The sequence below is a fragment of the Xenia sp. Carnegie-2017 genome, unplaced genomic scaffold (assembly GCF_021976095.1).
Source record: "Xenia sp. Carnegie-2017 unplaced genomic scaffold, XeniaSp_v1 HiC_scaffold_6, whole genome shotgun sequence".
NCBI classification, from domain to species: Eukaryota; Metazoa; Cnidaria; class Anthozoa; order Malacalcyonacea; family Xeniidae; genus Xenia; species Xenia sp. Carnegie-2017.
Window position 1 is genome coordinate 563,987 of NW_025813526.1, and position 22,446 is coordinate 586,432.

General features: G+C 36.4%; 1 protein-coding gene and 1 long non-coding RNA gene across 4 annotated transcripts in view; both read right to left on the bottom strand.

Annotated features, from left to right (window-relative positions):
• LOC124456754 (transient receptor potential cation channel subfamily A member 1-like) overlaps nucleotides 1-22,446 on the bottom strand; it is an 82,049-nt gene that overhangs the window by 38,992 nt on the left and 20,611 nt on the right. For all 3 annotated transcript variants that reach the window (XM_047007101.1, XM_047007100.1, XM_047007102.1), the window contains 4 exons: nucleotides 19,504-19,798; nucleotides 5,823-5,988; nucleotides 4,693-4,779; nucleotides 3,574-3,851 (listed from right to left, as the gene is read on the bottom strand). In XM_047007101.1, the coding sequence (XP_046863057.1) occupies nucleotides 3,574-3,851; nucleotides 4,693-4,779; nucleotides 5,823-5,988; nucleotides 19,504-19,798 (826 nt within the window). The remainder of the gene's footprint in view (nucleotides 1-3,573; nucleotides 3,852-4,692; nucleotides 4,780-5,822; nucleotides 5,989-19,503; nucleotides 19,799-22,446) is intronic.
• On the bottom strand, nucleotides 13,741-14,756 carry LOC124456760. Its single transcript, XR_006952448.1, has 2 exons — nucleotides 14,572-14,756; nucleotides 13,741-14,366 (listed from the first exon to the last, which is right to left on the bottom strand). It is a non-coding gene; the product is annotated as an uncharacterized LOC124456760 (long non-coding RNA).

Sequence of the window (22,446 nt, forward strand, 5' to 3'; positions counted from 1 at the left end):
AGCAGACATCTTCCATCATACCTTGCACAAAAGAATATGACTTACTCACCATAATTGGCTTGCTACCCAATTTTTCACCCTTTAAACACGATAAGCACAAGTGGAAGGAGGAAAGTACTTTATTAAAAGTGCTTTTCGTATAAAAGGTATGCTTGCAAGAACCAAGTTGGCAGTGATAGACCACAATGTAAACACTGGCAGAAAACAAGCACAAGTTCAATGTGGAAGCAGCAAGGGGAAAGTGATATAATATCATGTTCCCAAAGGACAAGAAAATTGGGTAGCCAAGCCAATTATGGCGAGTGTCATGTTCTTGCAAGGTATGATGGAAGATGTCTGCTGTTTTAATGTAAAAAATGTACATAACAAGATTTCTTTATCAGCAAACATTGCAAGAAATATTGCATCTATAGAAAAGCCAAACAAAGAAAGTGTTATACAAGCACAATAATAGAGAATCTCTAATAGTAAAGTAGCCCAATTTTTGTTTTGCTAAAATTCATTAGCAAAGGCACTTTTAATTATGTACACCAAAATCTTGCATAGCACAAATAAAGAATTGGTTTGGCTTGGCCATTATAATTTGTATTTATTGTTCATTTACTAAATCCAATTTATATTTTTATTTATTAGTAATTCATCAACAATACTTATAAATATGGCTATAATAGTTTACATTACCATTATTATTCATCAGCGAATTTAAAACCCTCAAAGACAAAGTCCTCTTCTAGACCTGGTGGTTGGAAATGTGCTCGAATGTAGCTCACAGCAAAAGATGGTAGTGGTACTCTAATTTCCTTGCCCAATACATTCCAACACCATCGAACCAGTTGCCTGTAAGCCACATGTCTTTGTCTTTTGTGTTCAGGTCCTTCTTCAGCTCTTGAACCATAGTGTTGTTTGTACTCACTCCATGCCAGTCGTAATACCCAATAATTTCAACAAAGATTTCGAAAAACAGGATTATCTGTAATACAGTCCGGAGTATCTATTCCCTCAAATTGTGCTGAGTCTTCATTCATTGTTACAGCTGAACTTCGTCGGAGTCGTCCATAGGCTCGTCGCTAGAGTCTGTTTCAATCGGCTCATAAGCATATGGTTGAATCATGTTTTGATCGTTAATCATTTCTTCGTAGTTTGAAACACTGCTTCCAGAATAATTACTAGAGGAATCGTTTGAGTAATCCGTATCCATTGCGCAAAATAATTTAAAAACTTAGAAAATAAAATGCAACGATGAATATGCTTATGCGTAATTTCTACTTTTGCTAGTATATTTTGTCTAATGTTGACAACGATCACCGCGCAGTGACGTAACGACGAAAAACCGCTGCTGGACTGCGGCTTCGCTTGCATGTACACAAAGGCGATCGAAAAATACACACATTTAAGGCATTATTTCTCGAGTTAAATTTGAATTGGAAACCTAGGATTTCGTGAGAGAGGTAAGAACAATATACACTTTCATATGAGCGAAAGTTGTGTTAAGGTCTGACTACCCCTTTAAGAATCTGAATTCGCGAAGAGAACGAAGACCCCCTGTTAGATACCCCGATGAAGAGGTATATGTTGCAGATGATCTCACTGCAGATATTAACGAACCCAGGAACATTAATGAAGCATGGTCATGTGATCAGAAAAAGGAATGGATTGAAGCCACTGATGCTGAGTATATTTCACTGATGGAGAATAAAACGTGGGAGCTGGTAGCTTTACCCAGTGGAAAGAATTTAGTTGGAAGTAAATGGGTTTTCAAGGTCAAGCGGAATGCTGATGGATCGATTGAGAAATTCAAAGCGCGTCTGGTAGCCCAAGGATACTCGCAAGCTGCGGGAGTTGATTTCCAGGAGGTATTCTCGCCTGTGATATGCAACACTTCAATGAGGTCTTTACTTGCTCTGGCTAACTCTCTGGATTGGGAAGTTCATCAGATGGACGTAAAGTCAGCGTTTCTACAAGGAGATCTGAATGAAGGGATTTACATGCGTCAGCCAGATGGGTATGTTGATAAAGGTAATCCTAATCATGTATGCAAACTGAAAAAGAGCTTGTATGGCTTAAAACAAGCAGCTCGATGCTGGAATTCCTCAATAGATCATTACTTGAAGACAAGTGGGTACAAACAAGCCGATTCAGACCAATGTTTTTATATGAAATCGATCAAAGCAAAGGATGGGAGAATCAATTTTGTCATCCTGTCTATTCATGTAGATGATATTTTACTTTTCTCTAACATTATCGATATGTTAAATAAAGAAAAGTTATTAATTGGCAAACGATTTAAGTACGCGCGGCAAGTTCACCAGTGTGCGGCGGGCTTTAGGAATGACGATACATTACATATGTATTAAACAAAGTATTATACATCTGATCATAGTGCTAGTCACATGATCTAGTAAGCACTACTTATTGTATGCTAATTTAAAAATTTTCACACTTTAACTTGAGTTCTGCTCTACACTGCATGGCTTAGATCAACGCTCTTTATACAACTAAAACTATTAAATGTATGTCGTTTTGCTTGTGCTTTAACAATAAATTAACAGGAAGCTCTACACATTAATAAAACTAATCCCGATTTAAATATCCAAGTTCACCACTACAACACTATATTTACTTTATAATAATATTTTTTGTTATAAGTTCTTAGTACTTATTTTTCTTTTCCTTTTTTGTAAATATTTTATAATTTTGTAACTAAATCATAATCCTATTCATTGTAATTAATTTATTCATATCATATTACGTATCATATTACTTAACACTAACCATTCTGCACTGAAGATGGCATTCTGATAATGTCGAAACACGTTTGCTTTCAAAAAAATCGTCGTTTCTCTCAAGTGTTCTTTACTCTTTTGCTAACTCATGAAATTCGAATGATGATAAGGAATTTATGCCCAAAATTTTTGATCTGCTTTGTGAATACTTTCTTTGCTTTCTTTCTTTCTCTCCATTTAAGCGTCAATTATCTGACAGCTAGTTGCATGTTAGCAAAACTGAACATTTATTGTCAGTTATTAATTGTTTTCATTGCACTAAAATGCTGAGAATAGCATTTCCATTTGATGTATCCAGACCCCTTAAAAGAGAACACATTTAGTGTTCTACGATGGACTTGTTTAAACAAGGCAATATTTGCATAGCACACTGACAGTGACAACCAATGTTTGTCAGTAATTTAACGCTAAAAAAATTTAAGGGTCAATTTTTCTAGGCAATTTGATTTGAAGTTAGGTTGATCAAAATGATCAGTACAGTACGGTGGTGGTCTTATCACATTTAAGCTTTTGTTTGAAATTTTTAAAGCCAATTACTTATATTAATTTTTATAGGGTACTGCCCCTTGTATGAGTTTTCTAAGGCATAGTTACTTTTAAAAGAATCGAGATCGGCTCAACTGAATAAATGAATAACTCATCCACATTCAACGCTTTGTTACGCAAAGCCACTGATAATATTGCACAACAGTAACAATATCTAACCAATTTATCAGGTCAACTGATAAAAATACAGAGCAGCATATGGAAGAGGAGAATGTATGCAATTCTAACAAACAGGTATTCTTACCTTTTCTTCAGGTCAATTGGCAAATCTAATTCCATCAGGTATTTTACAATATCAACCATACCGTTTTCGACTAAATGCATCAAACAGTCATGTACATACTCAGACTTTGCAGAGAATATGGTGCCACAATACAGTTTTACTGCTTCTCTTATGATAGGAAGTACGTGTTCGTTTTCACGAGGAAGTCCTTCTAAGCATGCCAAAATGTAGTTTATTGGTACTTGCATGTCACGATCTGGATGAAATTCAACGCCGAATTTAACAAGAGTAGAAAAGGCCTGAAAAAAGATGAATAAACTGCTCATAGTTAAACTGAAGGAGCATTTTTCTACAATTTTCAACTACAATAAAATGAAGTAGGAAGAGCTTGTACTTTACCTCAGAAAAGAAGAGGCAAATTTTTCATACTATACTTATGCAATATGTTTTACTACAACAAATTTTCCAAAAAAATAGAAAATATATAAAAAAAGATTTATCAAGCAATTAGTCTTAAATTAAAATGGATTTTAAAATTTTTCTGATTGGCAAAACAACTATAAATCTTAATTAATGTTATTAAACATTATTTATAAAGTATTTGGATTTTTGAGTTTGATTTGAATATTGAATGTATTGGCATTTTCAATGCTGAGTAATCCAGCATAGTTCATAAAACCTAATATTTTTTAGGTTATATAACTATAAACGTCAACTAGGACTGCTAATTTTGGAAAATGAACTAAGAATTTAGGATGGTCACAAGTAATTAACTACGATAAATATGCGTAATAACAGCATAGCGTTTTTAAAATTTTCTCCTGGGAGACGTCAAAAAATTGACCTTTTTTAGATTTCTTGCTCTCCATATTTCATTTAAGCTTACCAGAAGTGCGTTCAAACTGGAATATTAATTTTTTGGCGACAGTACCATTGCGTTAAATATTCTGGAGTTAGCTATGGACACTTGAACTTTTTTCTAACTTGACTGCAATAAATTATCACTGTAATAAGTTAAGTAGCTAATAAAAAATGCAGATTTTTCTTAAAAAGCTCTTATAATTTTTTTCTCAACATACATTAGGACACATTTATAATTACTCGAAACTTTCTTATTGACTACAAAAGAGCATTACCTACCTCTCCTTGATTAGCCAAAGCTGCAAAATGAAGAACTGAACAATTGGTATTGTCTGTTTCATCAAGAATTTTTGGTATTTTTTTGTGCTATAAAGATTTTGAAATTAGTAAGTAAGAAATAAATAACATTAATCAGCTATTTTTCTGTTCAGTTATTGATACACTGTATCGCATCACATGAGATATAAACAAATGAAAGTCGTTGACACATACGTGACTTTATAATTGAACTGAAAATTGCCTATGTAATTTAAGTTAATTTTGTTTGATAATAAAGAACAGAAAACAAAACAAAAAATAAAGAGGAGAGGGCTTACGGAACGTTTAAGATTGTTGATAACAGATTTCCCGATCAGCAGATACAGTCTACGGGGTTTTTATAAAAGGAATATATTACAATTAAGTTAGGCTTTTTTGAATTATATTTCAATTGGATTTATGTCCCAAACCTAGCAATTGATTACTTTATAAATAAAATTTCTTGTCAAAATTGCATTTGAACGCCATACTTTTGCCCAGTCCTCTTGCGTGAGACGTAATATACCTACTCGACTGAGCAATCTATAGTGTAGTTTGGTATATATTATGAGGTATTTAATGATGGATATTACATTCCAGCAAAAAGTGGCTGAATTACTTAAAGTATTTACAAAAAAGTAAAGTTATTAACTTTATTATAAAGTGAAGATAAGTTAAAGATTTAACATAACAAGATGAATATGAAAGAATGCAAAGAATGAGTTTGTCAAAGATTGCAGCAAAATAGCGTGAGTCCGAAAAACTGACGAGTGTGTGAGTTTACCCAACAACTTAATACACGACTTTTTCATTTGATTAATTAGCTATATTAGCTATATTAGCTATATTAGCAATGTAGAGAGATGTAATAAACAATTAATTGATGCATGGTTTTAGTGTATGGGTGGCCACATTAAAACCACAGAAAGAAAGCGACATTTGAGAAAAGCACCTAAGAAAACAGAAAACAAGTGTTTTGTAAAGCTCTTTTTAACTAGACTGATATATTTGGCTAATGCCACCGAAAAAACGGAAGATCATGCACTCTACAAGGCGTTTGTTTGAAACTGTATAAGACCTAGTAACATAACACCAATGTACTCTCAACTTACATCTAGTTTTTCTTTAGCAGCAACCAAGAGACGTTCTAACATAGCATAATTTTCTACGGCATAGAAAAAAACATTCCTTCCAGAAGCACACCATGAGAATACTTTTTTTGCATACTTAACGTCAAAAAAAGTCTTCACTAAATCAATTTTGTTCAAGACAACAGCACTATAAGAAATAAAAGAGAGTATGTGGAAGTTGAAGAAGTTTCTTATACAATAAAACAGATAATATAACATTATTTATAACACAACATTATAACATTATAGCTTGCCCTAATTTATAAGAAACGGAACATCACTTGCTTTAATCCCCCACGTAGACAAAAAAGTGAAAAAAACATGACTTCCTTCAACTCTTTGATAAGAAAATTTGACAATAAAAAAAGCGATTTTAAGTGTTTTCAAAGTGGAAAGTAAAAACTTCTTTACTGCAATCTTATGGAACAATACTAAGAATTTTTTATTTATATTATTAAGCACGAGAAATTAATTTTATTATTAAGTCGTGTGACTTATAAACACAGTTTGCAGAACTAGTCTTACTTATCCCATTTTTTAATTTTGTCAAAAGACAAAAAAATTAAAGAAAAGATAAAAAATAAATATTTGAAACAAATTAGCAGAAAAAATGAGAAAAAGTTTTTTAGAAAAAAAGATTGCATGTTATAAATGTAGCTATGAGGACTGTATCGGAAGTTGCTAACGAAAGATCCTCGCAATAACTTAGAGCAAGTTATTTGCGAAAGAGAACTGAGTGCTTTGCTTTAGCAGCTCAGGAAAGAATCGAGAATAGAATTTTTAGAGCTATTAATCTTGATTATGATTATTCGTCTGTCGTTACGACTTATAAAAAGTGGTAAGAAATTGATAGGTATAATGAGAGTCTCAGAATTAAAATCGTCGCTCATAAATAAACAATGCGTTGTGTACAACTTTGAATTTGAACATTGCAATACAGATCATGTAGGTTGTACATGCTGATAGAGTTTCAAAAAAGTTCCAACATTCCTCCAGTTAGGATTTCATGTTATAAATTACACTCAACATTCTTAACTACGTTGTTATGAAGTATTAACTATGTTTAAGGTTATATCGTGGGCGCATGTGTACGTTCGCACGACGTTCGTTGTGTTTTTTCTTTTTTCGTAATAAAAAACTTACTTTTATGTTCAAAGTGTTTTCTCTGCTGAAATATGTCGTAATACGAACAGGTTATGGGCCCAGGTACCCTTGGAAAAACTGTTTATTAAACTAAGAAGTGTTTAGTGGATTAAAAACAGTTGAAATGGCGCAAGACGACAAGTTATTTATCAATAAACTTATGGGTGCAAAGATTTGGCAAGTGTGGAAATACCAAATGCAAGCTATACTTGAATCGAGGGATATGTGGGGACACGTCGATGGATCGGTGACTAACCCAGACGCTTCTGACATCAGTTCAGGGGCAAGAATAGCCTTCTTAAAGGCACAAAAGAAAACAAAAGCCCTCCTTGTAACGAGTATCAACTCGGATCTGTATATCTGATAACCGAATGCCAAACACCAAAGGAAATCTGGGATAAATTGAAGGAACGCTTTGCAAGAAACACTGTGGCAAACAAATTGCTTTTAAAGCAGAAATTCTTTTCTATGAAATTTAAAGATTCTGATTCTTTGGTTGAACATCTACGTCACATAAAGAAAATCACTGAACAAATTGCAGCCATCAAGGCATCAATCCCTGAAGATGAGCATATTGTAGCCCTTTTACTCAGCCTTCCACGATCATACAACACTCTAATAACTGCATTGACTGCAAAGGGAGATGAGCTTAGCCTATATCAAGTGCATCAAGCACTCATGAAAGAAGAACAAAAGCGTAGCTTATAGAAGAGCAAGGATGATTGTGGCAAAATCGATAAAGGTGAGATTGCTTTGCAGCATGATAAAAACAATCGAAGGCCCATCAAATGCTATGGATGTTGGGAAGAAAACCATGTGATCAAAAATTGTCCCAAAAGAAAGAAAGGGGAGAATAAGTATAGAAACAAGCAGGGAAATTTATCAAAGCATAAAGCAGCTTTGGTGTGTAGTGATGGAAACGTAAATGAAAACTCTGGAGGTAATGTGTTTGTCGTAGGAATGACAGAAACAGAATGAAACAATTGTTGGATAATTGATTCAGGAGCCTCGCAACATATGACAGCTAGTCGCGATATTTTGGTAAATTACTGCGAGTTCCCAAAGCCAGAACCTGTTACACTTGGAGACTGTCGTTATGTGAATGCTTATGGGTATGGACAAGTTGACATCACCATGATACTTGGACGTAAAGAGAAAGATCAACAGAAATCAATTTTGACAAAGGTACTGTACGTCCCAAAGATAGCTATAAATCTTTTAGCGCACGCAGCAGCATCTAAAGGCAAAGTGGTTCAATTTGGACACAGTCTCTGTTGGATAAAGAACTCCAATGGGCAAGCTAGCACGCGGTCGACTAGTTGGGAACATGTATCAACTTGATTGTAAAGTTGACAAACCGGGAAACCAAGCATCAGTTGCTAATAAAAGTGGCACTAAACTTGATCTATGGCACCAAAGAATGGCACATCTAAATGTCGGTCAAATGAAAACTATGGCTTCAAAGCAACTTATCACAGATGGACATACCAAATCTTGCAATTCAAGCTTTTGTGAGGCATGTGCAGAAGGAAAGGCACAACGCACACCATTTAAGCCAGTAGGAGATATTCAATCAACCAAAAGATTGGAGTTGGTTCATAGTGATGTTGCCAGACCTATGAAGACTGAAAGCCTTGGAGGTGCAAGATATTTTGTCACTTTCATTGATGATTACTCCAGATGTGTTACGGTATATCCAATGAAGCACAAGTCAGAAGTGCTTGGAAAATTCAAGGAGTGGCAGGCAGCAGTCACAAACCAATGAGAGCGTAGGATAAAGACACTACGCACGGACAAGGGGGGTGAATATACACCCACTGAGTTTGAAGATTTTTTTAAAGGAGAGAGGAATTTGTCATGAGACAACAGTGCCACATTCACCCCAGCAGAACGGGATAGCTGAGCGCATGAATCGGACAATCTAAGAAGCAACTCTTTCTATGATTTTGCATGCTGAACTGTCCAAAGCTTTTTGGGCTGAAGCAGTATGCTATGCAGCCTACATAAGAAATCAAGTAATTACGACTGCAACTGCGGCAACTCCGTATGAAAGATGGTATGGAAAGAAGCCAAATGTGTCCCATTTTCGTGTCTTCGGCTGTACTGCTTATGCTCATGTTCCGGATGCGGTGCGCCAGAAATTCGACCAAAAGGCAGTCAAGATGAGATTTGTTGGTTACAGCCTTACACAGAAAGGATACAGGCTGTATGATGAGAATCGACAAAAAGTCTTTATTCGGAGGGACGTTACATTTAATGAAACAGATTTTGGATCAACAAAAGCTCAAATGAAGTGTGGTGAAGATATTACCCAGTGTGCTGAAGAAGAAACAGAAATAAAGGGACAAGTTCGTGCAACAAGAAATGAACAACAAGATCCCCCAAATGAGCCTCGACGCTCAGGAAAGAGAGAAATCCACCAGTATATTACCACACGAGTATGCTGGGATCACTACATCGAGGTATGCAGCACTTTACGTATCTGAGATCCACAGCCAGAAAACCCTAATAGTGAATATGCAACGAAATAGAAAGCTGCTGCAGATGCAGAATACCAGTCTTTACTAGAGAATGAGAACTGCTAATTAGTCGAATTATCAGCTGGACGTAAGCCTATCAGTTGCAAGTGGGTCTTTAAAGTGAAATACGATGAGACAGGAATGGTAGAGAGATTTAAAGGTCGTCTGGTGGCTAGGGTTTTCTGCAAAATATGGAATTGACTATGAAGAGACATTCTCTCCAGTGGTTCGTTTTTCGTCAATTCGCACTCTTCTGCCTTTTGGTGTATCTCGAGTTATGTTGATCCATCAAATGGATGTAGTAACGGCATTCCTCAATGGAACATTGGAAGAGGAAATATACATGCAACAACCCGAAGGCTACAAAACCAGGAGAAAAGCTATGTGTCGTCTCAAAAATCGCTTTATGGTCTAAAGCAAAGTCCACGTTGCTGGAATAAGGTTTTCAGAGAGTTTATGTTATCATTAGGATTTGTTCAGAGTGAAGGAGACCCGCGTATTCGTTTTCTCAAAGATAAGCAGGCGATTATCACTGTTCACCTTGATGACCTCATAATTCTGACTGAAACTGAAGAAGAGATAAATGATCTAAAGGCCAATTTGGCAAACCAATTCAAGATGAAGATATGGGCGCCCACTGCCTAGGAAAGAAGTATTACTATAAAGAATGTATTAATCAGAGCAATACATCAACAAGAAGAAGAAGTATATATAATTGCAAGACAGTGTCTACGCCAATGGATGTAAGCGTCAAACTTGTTAAAGAAGATGGATACAGCAAATCAGTCGACGATTCTCACTCATCAGTCAATGGTAGGAAGTTTATACGCGGCAATTGCTACCCGTCCAGATATAGCTCAAGCAGTAAAACATTAGCCAAATTCAACACAGCACTGAACGAAGCACATCCAGCTGTGAAACGCATCTTTCGTTACTTGAAAGGAACTTGTAAACTAAGCCTGCAGTACCAAAAAACCAGTATCGATTTAGAGGGATACTCTGATGCAGACTGGGCCTCTGACACAGACGATTGACGGTAAACTTCAGGAAATGTGTCTATGTCAGGTGGTGCAATCAGTTGGGCAAGCAAGAAACAACCAACAGTGGCTCTTTCAACGTCGTAATCGGAGGAGTACATTGCGTTATGTTATGCAACCCAAGAATTAGTATGGCTGCGACAACTGATGAAAGACCTACAAATAGATTGTACTGCGGCTACAACCATACATGAAGATAATCAAGGTACAATCGCTATCTCAAAGAATCCAGTGATACACAAGCGGACAAAGCACATTGATATTAAACGCCATTTCGTGCACGAGAAAGCTCAAGATGGAACACTCGAAATGTACTCCTTTTAAAACTTATAAGATTAACTACTAGATAATACTGTTGATACCAACGCAACAAGACCATACAATTTGGGAATTTTGTTTAAAATATGAAGTGAAATTTACCAAGTGTGATGAGTTAATTTCACCAAATAGGCAAACTGCACTTTGAAAGCTTGTACCAACACATTAATGAACGATGCTATAAATACAAAATACGAAATATGAATTTTATATGCTTAATGAAACGATTGTATTAATTTAAGTTTTGATGATTTGTTTGCATAATGGAAAAATATACAGTAAAACAAAAAAGGTAATACGTTTTCATCTTTTCATTTTTTAACGTTTTGCATAGAAAGAGAGTAATTCATCTCACTTGAGCACTTTGGTCGAAACCGACCAAGACGTTGAGGGTGGTGAGGACATAGCATTAAGCAAGACTCCAATACCAACAACATCCACACTATCACAATGTGAGCATTTAATTATGTTTATATCCATTGTTGTATTCATAGCTTATAAAATCTATTTGTGCATTGTATTGAACTTAATTCACAGGCGAAGAATCGAGAACATTCAAAGAAACGACCAAAGACTCAAGAGATGAAAAATGATGTTCAACAACTCATGTTGAAATCCTTCAATTGAAAAGAAAATGTTGTTTGAGAAGCACAACCTAGAGTTGAAGAAGCAGAAAACTGAACTACAGTTACTTGAGAGGATAGTTGAAATCAATGAACAACCTTAATTTTTCTTTTAAACTAGTCAGCTAAAATATGTTTGTGCCATATGCTCCCTTGCTGCTATTCCATCTGTTTCTCCTGCATCCACCCAAACATCTTCATTTTCTTATTCCAGTGCATCCTCTCCGAACTCATCTTCTTCAGCTTCAGGCTGTTGCATTAGAATGCAAATGTTATGCAATTCTTTGTTTGCAATCACGTGATTTATTGCTTCAAAATGTTTTTACGGCTTTCAAGTGAAGGGCTAAAGAACTAATATGGCGGCCAATGCTACTATAACTAAGCCAAAGCAACAACGAAAATTTGTGTCCGAGTACTTTTATCTCTTCAACCAAAGCAAAGTCGAGATACCAAGAGACGCTTTCCTTATGTGATGGACTGGATCCATATTCTCTAAAAAAGAGTGACTTTTTAACCGATCATAACAATTTCCCTAACTTGCAGTTTCCTGACATTTCATATTATTTGGTCGTTCAAACTTCATTTATACGAAGAAACAAATGAAAGCATATAAAAGTCTTGAAGCTTACAACTTTTTTGCCAGGTTGGGTCCGAAGTAAAATAATGGAAATGGAATGTAAATACAATGGAAATGGACTGGTCACAATATATCTAGATTTGGAATGGAACTGTAATGTAATGGAATTGGAAATGGAACTGTGTAATTGCATGAATGGAAGAATGGACAGATGCATTATATTTATAGCAAACATTGCTCCAGCCATCAAGTAGCAATAAATATATCAAAAGTTTCAGTTAAACAGATGAAGATGTTTATTTATAAAATAGATGGAGATGTTTCTTATATGTTGCTCTCAAAGTTTTCAATTTTAGGGACTATTGTTTTACTCCACAGGGACTACAGATTGAGATAAATTAGTTAAAGCACAACATATGACTGCTATCTTATCAATTACTGATTGTACTTTGCCAGGTTCTTTGTACATGTACTCTATCGGAAGAGCACCACTTTGAAGAACTTGGTACTTTCTACGAACCAGTCCTATAACCTTTTCAACATGTATTCTTACATTTGCAATTTTTCGGGTCTCTTTCACTTCATATGGTGATAACTGTGTTTTCCCTTTTGTAAATGCTGGTGTTTTCAATGAAGCACAATAAAGCCCAACACTCTCCTCAATGTTAAAACCTCTATCAGCAAGAACAACATCTCCAGGTAATAAATTGTCCAAAAATACCACTAGCTTCAGTTAATTGTTTGTCACTCACATGCATGATGGTAACAATTTTGTGAAAAATTCTTGATGCTGTGGAGCATGATATTCCAAACCTGTAAGCTAAATACTGTAGTGGAAGAATTAATTTCAATCTCATCAGAACCAGAAGCTCGAACTTTCCCAAAGAAGATCTCTTCGTATGTTATAAAGGGTCACCACTAAACCTGTAAGAACAATTAGGTGGCAGCCCAGTGTAAAACTTGGTCTCATTATCCTTTTCAAAGATTTTTCTACTGATTAGTGCTTGGCTTTCTCTTTAAGTATGCATAGTTCCTCATTGCATCTCTTATGTCTTCTTCCATTGACTTTAAATAGTTGACTGTTAGGTCTGTTTGGCACTCTACATGTTGAACCTGTCTTTCAGTCTGGCATCCATGGTTGATATTTGACTCTATTGAAGCAAAACTATGAATAAGTACAAAGTTTTTCGAAAAGCAAATATAAAATACTTTTACCTTATTGTAAATATAAGTTATTTTCTCCCTGTTCATGTTTTGATGGACGTTACTCCAGTCGAGGCTGCTTTTGTAAATCAAGGAGGGCAACGGCTTCGGAATGGCGTCGTTTAATCTCGCTTTTTTTAACCGATCGTTTTAAAGGCACTTTCACGAATAGGATTTAATTTCTGGTGACCCAATTTAAGTGAGGCCAATCAACGTCGTGTTCGTCGTAGACATTGCTTTGACGACCTTGGAACAAAAATGATGAATGTAAACAATTATATTCATAGAGTCAATAGACATTTTGCAAGGCGCTTCAGTTCAAACTCGCAATTGCTTTTAATATTGAATCACAAAGTTCGTCTACGCACCTTTAACAAAATGTTCACCACATACGCGAGCATGGGGGCCGATCCTTTCGAGGACAATGAGAGGTTTCTGCCACCTTTCACGACGTCTTTTGTTAGTTTTTTTGTTTCCCTGGAGAATTCCTTTCGGTATCCTATAATAGCCTTTATCCTTTTCTCGATTAGCTCGATTAGAGCAAGTAAAAACTGAACAGCAATCCAGCATATTTGAATAAAGAACACATGAAGGGCAATCACGCTTATGATATTATCTATTTACCTGCCCTTCAGCTGGAAATATGAATAATTGATGACAGTGGAAATACGGGAAGTGACGTCTATTGCAAACAAAGAATACTGCACAAGCCATTATAATGGTGCAGACTCTATCTGGTTTCATCCTAAATAGAGTAAACATGCTTGCTAGGATTTGATGTTGTATTAAGGCTCATAAAGACTCACTGATACCTTATTTCTGAATGCAAAACATCAAACCTTCTTCTCCAAATGCCAATGGTTCTTTCAACCAAACACCTTGTTTTTTTTATGTGCCTTGTTAAAATTTTTTTTGGCATGGATGCACTGGATGGAGGTATGGAGTCATCAAAAATGACCGTAAGGCATATCCACTGTCCCCCAACAGTACATCATTATTTGCTGCATGATCCATTTCTTCCAACCTTCTACCAGTGGTAGAGGACCGGAAGATGAATGAATCATGACATGATCCTGGCCATCGTGCTACCACATTGATAAATTTGCCTGCATAAAATTAATTTTTGGAAATTTTATATCAAGTAGGTCGTATTAATACTTGTAAGATAAATTAAGTGGATAACTTTGTAAAATTCTATTGTTTTGATTATCTATTATATGATTTCTGAAGTGTATTATATTATGGTTCTTGAAGTCTAGTACATTATGGTTTTGAATATTAATTAAACATGTTTAATATGTTCATATTTACCTTTGTCATCACAAATGACTTGAACATTTATGCTGTGGTATCCTTTTCTATTTACATAATTTGGCTCGTTTTGGGAAGGAGCAATTATACGTATATGTGTGTGAAGTAGAAGTTTGAATTCAAGTAAACACCAAAGAACAACCTTTCAAGATAAGGCTTTACTCAACACTGAATTAAAATTTACAAAATGTCTCTTTATAAGTAATTATCTTAAACTAGGCGCGGTTACTAAGGTGTACTTCGTAATAATCACTACAATCTCCTATTTGAAATAACTATATAATCTATACTAAGTAATCTAAATAAGACTGGTCCTGCCTGATTGTTTTTTCTTTTAGTTCAATGTTATGTATATGTCAGGCGGTCGGTTTGTTTTTCTCTGCGAGCGGCGTAACGGTAGTGTCTGTTGTGAAGACGACTGATCAGGTAGAGGATCCTCCAGTGAGTTCCCTCTCCTTCTTTGGCGAACTATTATTTAGTTTCCTAGCGTCTTTTGTGGCCAAAGGAGATTGACGTGGGTCGTCTACAGTATTATCTTTATAAGGCGATAGTGGTAGCGGTTTCTCGCATAACTCTCTTTTCCTCAGCTTGTGGAGCGAGGAACCAGTGGCTACAGTATCTTCTCTTCCATCGGGAAATTTTACATGCGCATACTGAGGATTTGCTTCGATTAGCTCTACTTCATCGACGGATGGATCATACTTAGATTGTTTTACTTGACGCTTCAACAGTACCAGTCCAGGTTTGGATAGCCACGTTGGTATGGAAGTTCCACTCGTCGATCTTCGTTGGTGAATAAAGAGGCGTTCATGCGGTGTTACATTAGTAGCGGTGCACAACAGAGATCTGATGGAATGAAGAGCATCATGCAAAACTTCTTGCCAGCAGCTGACCGGTAGTCCTCGCGTCTTCATCGCGAGGGAAATAGTCTTCCATAGAGTGCCGTTCAAACGTTCTACTTGGCCGTTCCCTTCTGGGTTATATGGTGTGGTTCGGCTTGACGAGATTCCTTTCTGGAGAAGAAAGTCTTTAACTTTTGCACTCGTAAAGCCAGAACCTCTATCCGAATGTATGTAAGCAGGCATACCGAAAATCGAAAACAATTCGCAGAGACAACTTGTAATTGACTCCGCGCTAACGTCTTTACAAGCGAAAGCAAAGGGAAATCTAGAATATTCATCTATTATAGTAAGAAGAAACTTATTATGATTAATCGTCGGCAATGGTCCTTTGAAGTCCAAACTAAGTCTCTCGAGGGGTTGAATCGCTTTTACTAAATGGAAATTTTCTGCTTTGTAATATTGAGGTTTACTTTCCCTGCATATCTTGCAGGACTGTGTCATGAGCTTAATTTCATCCATAGAGAAAGGGAGATTACGGTTTTTAACAAAATGTGCCATCCGCGTTATTCCTGGGTGACACAAAGATTCATGAAGCTCTATCAGCTTATCGGAGGTCATGCACATTGCTCTTATCCTAGAAAATGTATCCGCTGGTACATTCTCTCCCTGCTCTGTAGATTATATCAAAATCATAAGTGGATAGTTCCATCCTCCATCTCATTATCTTATCGTTCTTACTTTTGCTCTTTTGCTTGGTATCAAACATGTACTGACTTCTGGTCAGTAATTAACATAAAATGCTTACCCGTAAGGTAGTGTCTCCACTCCTCACGGCTCTACAATAGCCGCTGCTTCTTTCTCCACTGAAGCGTGCTTAAGTTCTGATCCGCTTAACGTCCTCGAAAAGAACGCAACTGGGCGACCGTTTTGGTTGAGAGTGGCTGAAAGAGCAAACTCGGAAGCGTCTGTTTCCACCTGAAAGGGCTGTGCTTCGTCAACAGCTTCACAGATTTTCGACAATCGAACTTAAGTAGATTAAACGAAGTAAGAGCATCGCCTACCATTGGAAATACAGTATTCTGTGTCAGTGGTCTTACTTTTGCTGCAAAGTCTTTGATCCATTGAGAATAGTAGGAAAAGAGACGCACAATCCGTTTCTGTTCTTTTAAATCACGGGGGACAGGTAACTCTCGCAGAGGTCTCAATCGTGCCGGGTCCGGCTTTATTTCTCCATTAGCGATCATACTACCAAGGATGCAAATACTGGTTGTTGAGAAGGAGCATTTGTCTTGATTAAACGTCAAATTTCACTTTCTAGCTGCTTGAAGGAACTTTTCGAGATTTATGTCATGCTGGGCTTGGTCCCGGCCACAAATCGTGATGTTGTCAAGATACACAAACGTGTCTTCTAGACATTCTTTAGCGATAAAGTTGTCCATCATTCTTTGGAAAGCTGCTGCTCCATTTGTTACTCCAAATGGTACTCAACGGAATTGGTACAAACGCTGGTTAGCTTCGAAAGCAGTATATTTCTTTTCTTCTTTTTGAATTGGGACTTGGTGATACGCACTTTTCAAATCAGCGGTGCTGAAAACTTTGTACTGAGCGATTTTAGAGACGATATCATCTATTCTAGGCAAAGGATAAGCATTCAGGTGTGTGAATCTATTTATAGTTTGCGAATAGTCAATCACTAATCTATTTTTTTTGTCGATCGTTTCTAGTTACGACCACTTGTGCTCTCCACGGTGATTCACTCGGTTCAATTATACCTTCATCTAGAAGCCTTTGTACTTCAGTTGTAATAAATTCTTTGTCTTCTCGGCTATATTTCCTTGATTTAATAGCTATCGGTTTACAACCCTCTGTTAAATGTTGGAACAAGAGTGGGGGGTCTAGGTTCAAAGCTGTTAAACTGCAAAGTTTCCAGCACCGTACTGGATAGTGACACTTTCGTGCAGGGCTTGCCAAGTTTGCCCTAGAATAACATGAGTACACAGATTGGGCAGAATATATAGCTTAACCTGAGAATACAACCGGCCTTTTAACACCAAGACAATATCCTTGCATTTTTGTGGAATAATTACATGTAGCCATCGTAACTTTTTCTTTGGTCTGATGAACTGTCAACGAGAGTTGCTCAACCAAATCAGGATGTATGAAGCAATGAGTACTTCCTGAATCTACCAGAGCTGTAACAGTTCTTTCTTTTAAACGAATGTCAATACATGAACTTAGCAATGACTCCCCCATTGCAGCTAGAGTTATGTAAGCTGATTGCGTTAAATTAGAGACTACTGCTGAAGAACAGCAAACTCTTTGGTAGTGCCCTCTTTTTTTACATTTATTACAAATAGTTTCTTTCGTTGGGCATAATGACCGGGATGTTGCTTATTACCACAAAAGAAGCACTTAGCGGAACGTAAAGTGGAGGCTAAATACCTCTCGCTTAGTCCTTCTTCATTATTTTCGTCATGTCCGTTAGATGCCGTAACAGCAGCGCTTGCGAAGGGATTCGAATTGTATGTATCCGATGATTTTTGTGCCAAATCCCAAGCTCGAGCTTGATCAAATGCCGTTTGTAAATCCAACTGTTTAATCTCCAGTAAACGTTGTCGAATGCTTCCCGACAATAGACCACTAATGAAAGCATCCCGAATTGCTTCATCCCGATATTGAGCAGCAGAGACTTGACGAAAATTGCAGTCTTTACTTAGGTGTTTCAGTTCTTGTAGGTATTCGTCAAGGGTTTCGCCCGCTTGTTGTTTCCGTGTTGCTAATTTATGCCGAGCAAAAATCTCATTCGGAGGCTTGACATATAAGATTTTCAGCGTGGTGATGGCTTCATCGTAGGTTTCAGTATCACAGAACAGTTGATAAACATCAGAGGTGACATAATTCACCAGAATGTGTAGTTTATTTATTCGTGTATCAGGAATGGACGGTATTGCATCGATGAAGTTCTCAAATGTCGCGAGCCAGTGTGTCCAACGTTTTGCAGCGCCTTGCGCGTTCGGAATAACATCAAACCGTTCAGGTCTCAAAACTTTATCCATAGGTATAAGGAGAGTGTTGAGTAAATTGAAGTAGAAGTTTGAATTCAAGTAAACACCAAAGAACAACCTTTCAAGATAAGGCTTTACTCAACACTAAATTAAAATTTACAAAATATCTCTTTATAAGTAATTATCTTAAACTAGGCGCGGTTACTAAGGTGGGTGTACTTCATGTAATAATCACTACAGTGTGCCATTAACTCAGCCAATGGCGCAGGGAAAACCCGCAATTTGATACATCCCAGTACGAATAGCATTTTTTCCCTCATTTTTTGATGGGAAATTGATGTAGTCTGCGTGCTTAGAAGCCAATGCAAGTGCGACTTTACGCACTACTCTCGAAACAGTGGCTTTAACCGTGAGTGTCGCAAATGACTTGCAAAAAGCTCCCGGACGCAAAGAAACGATGAGCAATGACCAATTGCTCTTCGGTTGACAAGGCTTTGTTACGGTTTGTTGTTGGCCGTACATCGTTTGCAATCAATCGTGAGATATGCTGCAACGATTCTCGGCCAAATCTATACCGTTTTCGGAGGTCATGGTCGGAAAAACCTTGCCGATCGATTGCATTTCGCTCAAAAATATCCATAAGACGTAAAGCCGCCATATTTAACTGTGTTTTGAAAAGTTAACTATGCTCCATAGCATAGTTAACTTTGACTACCTTTTAACTGCATTTAGCGCTAACTACTTTTTTATACAACCGACTTAACCGCGTGGTTAATTTTAACTACTTTTTAACTGCAAAATGTGTAGTTAAAAAGTAGTTAAGAGCTTTATACAACCGGCCCCTGGATTTTTATCACGAAGTAAATGCAATAATACAGTAAGAATAATTAATGAATTTTTAATTAATATGAATAGGTAATTTTTGAATTTCAAACATCAGTCGCGCGACGGATTTGACATACTCTAGATCCGCCCCTGTTGCACATTTACTTATTTTGTCAAATCCAATCAAAGCCATAAGACAGAAAACAAAGAAATGATTAAAGTTATTTTTAATCAAATTTTGGCATACAAATGAAACGTACCTGAAACATATTGAACAGAGTACTTTACGTAGTTTAATTCCTTCTGTAGATTCATTGGCTATCCTTACTAAAAACCCTAGGATGCCAACCAAGTTGTTGTTAACAATCACGATCTCGAGTTCATCTATGTTTTCTTTTAGCTCTTTTAACAAAACACCAAATGAATTTGATACTTTGTTGTAAAGCCATTTCAGCATTTCCAAGTTACAGCTCTTAACTGCAGGGTAGAATACTGATTTATTGCAGTACAGGGATGTTCTAAGTAGCACTTCACTGTCATTTGTTTCTACTTTCCCTTTTGAAAAGAAATATCAAGTTTTAAGCAAAATTTCATCTTGACGGAAAAATAAAAACCTGTTCAAAACATCAAAATTGGGCATTAAGCCGGAAAATGCCTGTACATAGAATAAATGTAAGGCTTGTATGATTCTTTGTTTTTCTATATATATCGCTTCCAAGGTTTATCTTTACCCCAACACAGCTTGTACAAGGGCATCAGGACGAAATTTTTTACATTATAAAATGGAAAGATTTGGATATGACGGGATGTCTGCAAAAACCTTTTGCACTATTTTAGACGAAAAACTTAGTCACCAAAAAATTAAATATTGAGTCGTGTCTCCAGATAAATTGATCAACATATAAACTGCAATCCAAGTAATGATTCCGGATGTAAACAAAACTAGCATTCTGTAGTCAAAATTTTCGTTCATTGACTCATATTTTTGCAAGTCTAGAAGGAATTATAGGCAGAATATATATATTATATGTTGAAAAAATATAAAAGTATCTTCAGATTTTTATAAAAGTATTCTATTGACATTTCGACTCCGTGCTTCGAGCCTTCTTCTTGAAGACGTTTAGAGCGTTTAATTGGATTAGCAGGTGGATTAATATGATTGGATGGTGTGAAATGCGTTGTCATTGGTTTTGGTGTATTGTGATTGGTGTTAATATTATTAGAGTGTGTTGTTGGAGTCTTAGTGTTGCTTGAAGTTCTTCCGTCCCTTTTTTGTGAATATATGATGGTATGTTGGTATGTCTGTTTATTGTATCGTTGTTTTAATTGCACTAAGCTTTTTTGAATTCGCGTGCGTGTATTGTTTGTGTGCGTCCGAGTACTTTAGTTTGTGTCCAGTCGAAAGTGTCTTATAATTATAAGTAGAATACCTATAATTATAAGCAGAATATTATTTCCGTGGCAGCCGTGGCTATCGCAAACAAATTAAAACCGTACAGATAGAATGTTTGATGGTAAAGCAGAGCGTTAAAATAGAGGATAAAATAGAGGATGAAATACGAGTAACTAGATAGGATTTTTATTTAAGACAACTTTGTTTCGTTTGGAAGTCATTAAGACTGTCACAGTTACCAAGTAAAAAAAACACGTATAACGCGCAACGGAACTTAAGTAAGCCGAGATTGAATAAATTATGTATATGTACGTGAGGTCAAATTACAACATAACGCGTTCAGGGGCGTAACTAGACTTGAAGTAATGGGGGGTGTGGAGAAAATTTGCCCTGCAAAAGGGCGTTGCCCACAAAAACCCCTTAAATCATTATGGCTAGCAAATTATAATTTCTATTGTTGCATGCCTGGTTTATTAGTATACCTTATTGAAGACTAGGTTTCTAACACATACATTATTACAAAAACTGTTTTTGAAATATAAACCTTAACCGTTTCGGACATAACAGTAAAGCAATGTATATTTGTTCTCATATCAAAAGTCTTAAAAGAGAATCGTCTCATCGTACTCTTGAGGTGTTGCTTTTTACTTAAATTTTATTCTGAATTTACGGTTTTTTCTGGCTGCCCAAGATTTTAGTACTACATCCAGAAGAATTGTATCTGTTAAATCCTTCTCGGTTGAGAAGACAATGAGTTCTTCCAGCCTTTCACCTTTCATTGTTGAGCGCAAGTAGTTCTTGACAATTTTCATTTTGCTGAATGATCTTTCAATATCAGCCACACTTACTGGAGCAGTAAACAGAAGTTTGTAGCATTTATAAACGTTTGAGAAAATTTCTTTATTTTTGAAAGCAGTGTCTCCGGCGTCGTGGACTGTTTAACGTTATTCTTCTGTCAAATTTACAAAGTTAACAAAAATCTCAAATTCTGCATACAGTGACATACAATCTACGCTTATTGATGGAGGAAAAAGTTCGGTGACCTTTTCAACTTGTTCAAAATTTCGTTTAGTCAGTGGAGGCTGAAGGATAACAGCTAAGGGTTTTATCTTTTGCAAACAACTTTTTATGTTATCTCCATATTCTCTGATGAGGGAATTGAGGACCTCAATCATGCCTTTTCGATTGTTAGTTTTTAGTAACATAATTGCCAAAGTCTCAGGGTCGTCATCCAAACATCTGCTTGATCTTTTGTTACTCTATCTAGCAAACGCTTCCTCGGGATTGGAGCCTAGAGTCTTCGCAAACTCAACACTCGCATCTATTTGATCATTCAATTCGGATTCAGTGTTCCGTATTCTTTCCAGTGATCTAACAGTTTCATCAATCAGTTGAAGACCATCAAGGATATTGAGCTCTGGCTTCTGCATCTGTACTGTCAGGATCTTGGTGTTTCTCATGATAAACCTCGTAAACATAACTGCAAAACAAACTTAAATTTGACCATTTTCTTACGCAGCGAGGTTGCTTTGGTTCTGGTTGATGAGTTGTTGTCATTGTAGTTTGTTTGTTTTCTTCTGTATCCACGTGTTTTTGATAAATCATATATAAACAAGTGTGTATACACAAAGTGTATATACAATGTGCCCTCCCTGCTATCGCCATTTTGCAATGATTCATCATTGTATCCAGCGAAATGTGTATCTGTGTTTATAATTACTTCATCTTACACATCTCACAGACACATTGCACTGTAGAATTAAGACAAAATTGTCAAAAATGAAGGTTTGTTATTTCCACTTAGTAATCA